The 8433-nt window shown below is 43.0% G+C and overlaps 1 protein-coding gene across 2 annotated transcripts; it reads right to left on the bottom strand.

Moving 5' to 3' along the window:
- Positions 1–612: 612 nt before the first annotated feature.
- Positions 613–8184, bottom strand: LOC125508125 (dual specificity protein kinase shkD). 2 transcript variants are annotated; one of them, XM_048672723.1, is made up of 14 exons: positions 7876–8184; positions 7055–7742; positions 6023–6458; positions 5280–5883; positions 4437–4477; positions 4276–4344; positions 3787–3887; positions 2915–2993; positions 2343–2441; positions 2198–2266; positions 2057–2106; positions 1882–1963; positions 1254–1348; positions 613–1113 (listed from the first exon to the last, which is right to left on the bottom strand). In XM_048672723.1, the coding sequence occupies exons 2-14, from the start codon at positions 7456–7458 to the stop codon at positions 981–983; spliced, it is 2262 nt and encodes a 753-aa protein (XP_048528680.1). In that variant the 5' UTR covers positions 7459–7742; positions 7876–8184; the 3' UTR covers positions 613–980. The 2 variants fall into 2 exon arrangements, with proteins under 2 accessions (XP_048528680.1, XP_048528679.1); XM_048672722.1 differs by having other exon boundaries at positions 7910–8184.
- Between the last annotated feature and the right edge of the window lie 249 nt (positions 8185–8433).

Below are 8433 nucleotides of genomic sequence, written 5' to 3'. Positions count from 1 at the left end.
CAGGGAAACATCAGCTGCCTTTGAAAACGATCTCGCCATCGCCTGCAATGGGGTTATGGGGACCAAGTACAACGCGCACACACCTATTCCTCGCCGAAGAGGGACCCTACCCTTTCATTTTGGCTCGAAGGACGTCGCACCGTCGAACTTATCGACCCTAGAACGAAGACACCGGGCAACCGCACGATGACCGCCTTGCCCGCACCAAGCTCTACTTGACAGCTCCAACGTTGCAGACCGGCGGTGGCGAAAGATGAAAAGGGCAAGCTGAGGGAATGACGCGCAGCAGCCGGAGAAACAGAGAGCTCGAGGGAAGTTGGCCCATACTACTGCTGGGATTCATGCTACCCAAATATTCCCTCTGTGTTTTAGCTTGGAAACGATTTTATATTATGGGACGGAGTGAGTACTAAATTGGAAGAGCAGAGGCACTGCTCGAATAAATTGTAGAGCAGACAAAATAGCCAAGTTATGTTTTTCCTTATACTAATAAAAGAAATAAAAGTAGAAGCACAGTACCAGCTTCGGTTGATTTGTGCTGGGATTCAGAATTCCCGCCAAAAGGAAATTGAAAAGCAGAAGAAGGCAAGGGAGCAAAAAAAAACACAAGTATGAATCTTACAAGGTTCTTGATGATTGGCGACTCGTGTACAATTTGTCATCAGAACAATCTACACAGCAACACCGTCCTCTCCGTGTTACAAATGCAAGCCCGATCAATCCGATCACGTGTTAGTCATGCATCGCCACGGAATGTAGAACCCCAAAAGCGCCAGCCTCGGCTCACTCACTACTCTAATCTTTGCTGCCAGAAGTTGCGGTCGGAGGACACCCCATCTGCACAATCTTCAGCATCGGCTGTTCCGTGAAACAATCACACGGGAGGCACGAATCTTTTCTTGGGTTAAAACGCCACTCCATCACCGACGATGTTCCCTCCTCACTCGCACACTCACCGCCTTGGCAGGTTGTTGGAATCTTCATTCCTCGATGATGCTGTTCTTCGCAGCAGCAGATGCATTTCGCTGCGCCTGATTCTGGACGGCATACTTCCTTTGCAGTTCCCTGAGCTTCTCCAGAAGTTCTTGGAACGACGGACGGCTTTGTGGGTCGCTGCTTGCACCAAGGACAATGGTAGTAAGAACACACGACATGTACGAAAACCAGCACAGTTCAAAATTTATGAAGTCTGAAAAGGCAAGTCTTTAAGAAGAGTGAGAAAAAAAAAGGGGGATGGCAGAGATAGTACATACGTTTCCCAACAACTCAGTATAAGTGATGTCCAGTAAGGATCTGTTTCACTGGGAATCTCCAACCTTTGGTTCATGAAACCTACTGCACCAATGACCTACATAGGAAAGAGTTTCAACAATTAATGTACAAATAGGCAAGAGTTTCAACAATTAATGTACATTCTACAAAACTTGTCAAATTCTGAGAAAACTGCAAGTGATCTAGATTTTCTTTTAATGCAATACAGTTTTAATCTGCAATACTGAGCACAGATGCTGCTACCATAAGAAAATTTCACACTATTCATGGGACTTCTCCAGAATATGAAAACCAGTAGAATATGCTGCTTCTCGTAACTCTAGTAGTTACATTCCTAGGTGACCAATAATACTAGCGATCGCAATTAATCGGACAAATTTAGAAGCCCATCAACTGAATATTCATATGTCAACCAGCTCATGTTGTTGTGCCAAATTCTAGGAAGCGCTGTAACCAATCCAAAAGGAATATATTACTCTTGGAATTTAACTTTTTGAGGAGCTGCTGAGACAAATATTACTTGAAGTCCAAATCATCACAATCTGAACCAAATGTATGGCCAGAACCAGATGATTTAATGACAGATAAAACTACATAGAAGCAATATACCTGCATTGAATTGAGATTTTCCCACGGTATCTTCTGAGTGACAAGTTCCCATAGGATCACCCCATAGCTATACACATCAGACCTATATATGTAGTCACTCAAGTCATTAGCAATTATATACTTTTGCAGATGTGACCACAGGAACTTCTGTCGATTACAACTGTCATGTACTTACTTCTCATCTGAAGGTTCATTGCGCAATACCTCTGGAGCCATCCATTGTGGCTACACAAGAAAGCGGCATCAAAAAAGTTAGGAAAACAAAAGATCCATGCTGTGTATGTCAATCAATCAAATGAATTTTGCTTGTACTTACCGTTCCTTTTCCTGTTTTTGTTGTGAGATAAGTTTCACGCTTGAGACGTGAAAGACCAAAATCTGCAACCTGATTGAGCGAGATGAAATGAGATGCAAGTAGGAACATATTAAAAAGTTTGAAGAGCAAATGATTGTAATGTTACCTTAACAGTCCAGTTCTTATCAACCAGCAGATTTGACGACTTTAAATCTCGATGAATGATAGGTGGGCTATAGTGATGAAGATAATTCATGCCCCTTGCCTGTAGAAATGTTAATAAGAAGACGTTAAGAATCTTATCATCCAGGAGATTCGGAAGTTCCTTGCTTGAAATGAAACGCAAACTAACCAAAACTATTCACAGAATAGCTATGTGCGTATTAGCATCACAATAATTCGAAACTTCAGGTAGAATCCAGCCACCCAAGGGGGGAAATAAATGAATATATGAACATACGATACCTCACTTTTCAAATATATTTATTTCTTGCACTGGAACTACCCGATGTGGCCTTTTTATCTGGAATTCAACTTCTACACGTGCCCATTTGCAACAAATACAAAATCAGGTGTCTCAAATTTTACGTTTTGTATGCAATCAATGTCTCTGCATACCACAATCCAAGAATAATTCTCTGTTTTTCCTGTCATTAACTGCATTTCCTTTTGGACTAAAAAGTAATATGTGATCTGTGGTAAAATCCACATTCGGCCATTAGAAAGAAATGCACTTACAACATCTAAAGCCATGTGAACACGTCGTCTCCAATCCAACTTGGTAGTGCTTCTTTGAAGTAAGCGAAATAAACTTCCACTGCATTTGAGAAATAATGAACGATGAAAATGAGACCCAACCTATTTTTTCTGTAGGTAAAATCATGAAGTCAGGGTAGTAGTCATATTCTGTTAAAAAAATTGAACAAAACCAATCTTGACGTGCCAGTGAGTATTGAAGCATAAAATCAAAAATTATCTTGATGTGCTAACTAAACAGCCTAATAAACGGTATGGCCCCATAAATTTTTGTCCACCTCTATCAACAAGTATGGATACACCATAAGAGAAAAGGAGACATGTCTAATCTAGTTAAAACCGGCAAATAACTTCTGTTAGCTAGGATCAAATCCACACATTGTTGCACAGTTGCAGACATTCAACTTTCTTTTTTATTAGAATTAAAATTGATTATTAATGGTCCTATAAAATATGGAACATGTTGGGTCTTTATATGCATGTAAGAGAAATCTAGAGAAAGGAGGTGTGCTCTTAAGTATTTACTAAGTGTATAGTATGAACTATATTTTATAAATACTGAGTGTTTCCTTAGGTATTCTTTTCAATTTTGTTCATAAGATTTGAATCAAATAGTAGAAAGAAAATGGAGTGACATGGCACTTGCTTGTGCCATCTTCTGTACTTAATTTTGATAGAGATGAGATTTACCATGCCTTCATGAAAATGTTTTTGTAAAAATCAAGCCATGGCAGGTTTTGTACAAGTAGCTCCGGTCATTGTCTTATACATTTGAAGAAGAGAGCAACAACCAGAGAATAGATACTTTCAAAAATATAGGGTAGTAGAACGCAAGTACAAAGTAGGGAACATACCGTGGGAGGAACTCGGTAACAATACAAAGGCGGTGTGGAGATGTAACCGCACCCATGAAGAGCAGTATATTAGGATGGCGTAATTTCTTCATAAGGGATACCTTCACATACGAATGATGACAATTTATTATAGAAGAACTAAGTTTAAAATGATATCACGAGACCTGAAGTCAGTGAATACTTTATTTCTATATTCCAGATTTAACCTTTAAAAAAAGTGATGATCTGTGGCCATGTTATTTTCATATTTGTTCACACCAAAATGTTTGGCAACCATGGCAATGATAGGTTTTTATGGGCATCCTGAGAACACAAATTTTCATTATTTTGACAGGCCCAAAGTATCAATAGAACATCACAGGTTTGATGCTAGCTAATCGGCTAAGAAAATACTGAAAGCCACCCTGCTGATTAGAGAGACATTGTCTTCTCTTGCATATTTCATTCATGAATCAACTAACAGAAGTTGTGCTAAAAATGGAAAATTACCTCTTGTCGAAAGGCCTGTATTACTTCCTCCGAATATTCCTGCCTGGAGAAAACTTTCACACCCACATCCTGCAGCAAAATGCCAAACAAAAAGATGAAACTAACAACCAAAAGTGAACAGAGACAAGTCACTCGTGCAACAAAGAAACAACTGAACATACCGAGCCATACCACAAAGCATGGTATACTGTCCCACAGGAGCCTGTGCAGATCAAAATTGAAAGGGACACAATTAGAAAACACTCGATATAGTAGAAAGCAGTATACTCCGTTGTCCGTTCAACATTTTTGGCATGCTTGTACTCCTCTAAAAAATAACAAACCCAATATAGCAACTAAATTCACACAAGAGTATTTGGATCCGGAGAAGTGTTTGAGCATAAATGCCAGGAAAGTTCTTGATGGTCTAAGCTCTCTAAATGTTCAGGTCCTAGGGATAAGCACACACTTTCAGTAGCGCAAATTCATATCAAACCAAAATAGCATATTAAGAAGTTGAAAGTAGAAATTTTAATCACAAATTTGAAAGCAGACTTAAGCTACCCATGTGAAAGCCCAGAGGTTCTATGTCTCATTAGGAGTTAGAGCTAGTGAGCTAACTGGCCCCACTTGTAATAAAATTAGAACCAAAACTTGGCCAAACTGGGGGCAAAATGGATTATTATTTATTCCAACTACTCCCTCCGTTCCGATTTACTTGTCGTGGTTTTAGTTCAAATTTGAACTAAAACCACGACGAGTAAATCGGAACGGAGGGAGTACATATCTAGTTGTAATATTATCTAGCTGATTTGACAATGGAGATTATGCAACAAGCATAGATTTTATAAAACAAATAGGACAGGAAAGGAGCTATTCTAAAGTAATGTCATGCAGACAAAGCCAGTTACAATAACCAAATAGTCAATTCTAAAGCCGCTGGTAGAAACTATGAAACAACATAGAAACTTCAATGTGATAAAATATATATACACATAAGAATTCACAAAAGGAGAAGCAACTACCTTGGCCTACTTGTTCTCCAATTACAAGATCTTCCCACAGGATTTCATAATCCAGACAGTCTGCTTCATGGTCGATTTTGTATAGAGCACTACTATTGGTACTTCCAGTGCTGCTTGCACTACTTGAGCTGTTATTGTTGAAAGAAGACCAGGAACCTGATGCCTCGTTTTTGTTAGGTTGGTTGTATTCAGCCAATTGAGTGTCAGAGACTTTCGGATGATTCTGGCCATTCTCTTGCTCACTATGCAACGATGGCCAGGTCACCTGATTTCTGCAGTCAGGCACATCATTCTCCCGCCCTTTCCAAGGCCATGTTATCCCTTTCTTGTTCAACAATGCCTCTGCTTTTGAACTCAAGATCTTGTGGAGACCTATTTTCGCTTCTGATTCATCACCGTTTGTTTTGGTTGATTTCCCAGGGGAATTCTCTTCCGTGCCGAAGGCACCATGTGGTGCATCTCCTCTTGGTGTACTTGGTCCACTAGATGGACCTTCCTTGTTATCACGATCAGAACACTGACTCTCACCACTGCCACCTTCCCGTACCATGCCATTCTCATCCATCTTGACCCTCGAACGAACTTTATTTGTGACCTTGTTAGCCTGTGTTATTCTAAATATCAGAAAGGAATACGGTAGCAAATAATTAAGAAAACATGCTATAGAGAAACAATGTTTCATTGCTATTCAATGGCATGCATATTTCTACTTTTTACAATAATAAAGTAGTAACAGAACTCACCAAATTTGTTATCTTGGAGGCTATAGTAGACTGCTGGGGATCAAACGGATTTCTGTTCAACAAACTGGCTTTTCGATTACTGTTGCTGCAACTGCCATCACAACAGGAGGGGCTAGATGATTCTGAATGGGACCTTGCAGAGGTTGAAGGTCCACTGAGTATCTGCTCCAATGTGCGTGAATCACTTGAAACACAAATAATGCCCACCAAACTGCCATCCTCATCATAAAATGGAGTGTTGGTGCCAACAGCTAAAAACCTATCCCCTGCCTTGTTCTTAACTGGAAACTTCCCAGTCCAACTCTCACCCAAAGAAATACGTCGAAACATATCATTTACCACACTGAGGTCACGGGAATCAACCAGCAGCATGAGTGCATCCTGACCAAGTACTTCTGATGCAGGATAACCATAGAGATTCTCTGCAGACCGATTCCTACATCATGGCAAATGAAAGGCTTTGGTGATAAGAAAGCATTAACAAGAACAAAAGAGAAGCGAAAATCCATGCAGAACTGCAGACTAAAAAAAAATATGTGATGTTTGTTTAGCACAGGTGGGAAGTAGGTACACGACTATCAAACTGTGTTGCTGAATCGATAAGCAATGCGACTCGCACAAAAATGAAGACCCAAAACTTTGACCCATGTGCATCACTCAACTCTTGACTCTTGGGCAACTTGGAACAACAATGGCAGAAGTGCCATGAAACCTTATTGTGTTGTTTTACTGTTACCAATTTGTTCAACCAGGCAGAAAGCTTCACTTCAAATCAATATAAACTGTGACATAGCATGGACGTAACTTGTAGTACAAAATACCAGATTTCACCAAGTAGTAAGTTCCACCATCTCATGCATAAATGGTTAAAATGCCACTAAAAGCACAACTCCCATTGGATGCATGGTCACTTCATTGCAGTATAACAAGAACAGTTGAACCGATGCCATCACTATCACCGCAGCAGCTCCTCGAGCATTTACAAGCTCGCACAAAACAGGTCAACAAACATTCAAGAAGTAGAAAGCTCACCAGTATATGATCCTTCCATCGAGGTCAAGAATGTGGACGGACTGCCCCAGCGACTGGAGCACCCTGCGGTACTGCCGCTCCGCCAGCCCAGCGCCCGTGGCGCCGCCCTCCGCCGCGGCACGGCCTTCCCGCTGCAGCGGCGACGAGTGCGAGAAGGACGCGGAGCCACGGCCCCACGCCCGCGGGCCTGCATCAAGCCCCCCGGAGAGCCGCCTCGAGGGCGCCGGCGCCGGCGCAGGATGAGGCGGCGCACCGCGGCTGGGGGAGACGGACTGCGAGCGCCGGCGCTCCCCTCCGCCGCCGGTCGGCGGCAGCGCGAACTTGGACATCTCCTGCTTGAGCTGCGCCTGGCCCACCTCCAGCTGCCGGATCTTCTTCAGGAGCTCCTCCCCGCTGGATTCCATCCCCGGCAGCAGCGTGAACCAGAATCAAACCAGCGGCATCGCCGCCCTCCCGAGCGCTCCGAGGCCGCCTCGCTCACCCTCCGCGGCTCCCGGGAGCTCGAAAGGCCGCTCGCCTGTCGCCGGTCCCGAGGCAGGATGATTCGGGCTCAAAATGGAGCAAGAACCGGCATCAAATCCTCCTCCCGGAGATCCAGCCGCCGCCAACCCGAGATTTCCCGGACAGGAACGGACCAAATCCAGGAAAAGAAAAAGATCCTTCCTTGGGAGGGAGCTGTTCTTGGCTTCTGCTCGGAGCAAACAAGTAGCAGCTTAGCTGGGGTTGGAAACTTGGAATCTATCTATCCATCCATCACACACACCCAAATGGGCGAACAACTAAACAATTAAATAATCAAGATAAAAAAGAAGCAAGCGTACAAGGGGGAGGGAGGGCGGAAATGATATAGGTGACCTGGTGGTGAGTTCCTCCTCCGGCGATTGGTCAGCCGGGCAATAAAAAACACGGCGGCTGCTCGCTGGCCTTGCGCGAGGTGATGATGGAAAGCTCCGGTCTTAGTTTTTATTTGGGCTTTGGAATTTTCCTCAGAAATTCATTTACTTGTCAATCTGCTTTGTTTTATTTATCTATATCGTTTGATCCACACAGTAGGAGGGGAGAGGAGAGGGGAGGGGGGGCTGGCTGTCCTTGTCCCTATCCATCTACCTTGCTGCCAATGCCAACCTGTGGCGTCATCTGACGAGAGAGAGAGGGAGAGAGCAGGGAGAAATGGGCGAATTGGTTGGTCCATTTTATCAGTGGCCTTTCCCACTGGCGTTGCCACAATTGGGTTAGGGTTTGGCTTCTAACTGCCTCTTTGGTGTTTTGTGCTGCGTGTTTCTACTCTGGTGTGCTCTCCCCTTTTTTGTGCTAGTACATGTTTGTGGGTGCATGTGGATATCTTTCATGTTGATCAACTACATTGTTACTATACAAGT

Source organism: Triticum urartu, chromosome 5 (assembly GCF_003073215.2).
Source record: "Triticum urartu cultivar G1812 chromosome 5, Tu2.1, whole genome shotgun sequence".
Classification (NCBI taxonomy): domain Eukaryota; kingdom Viridiplantae; phylum Streptophyta; class Magnoliopsida; order Poales; family Poaceae; genus Triticum; species Triticum urartu.
Note: the sequence above shows the minus strand (reverse complement) of the source record. Positions and strands in the feature narration are given on the sequence as shown.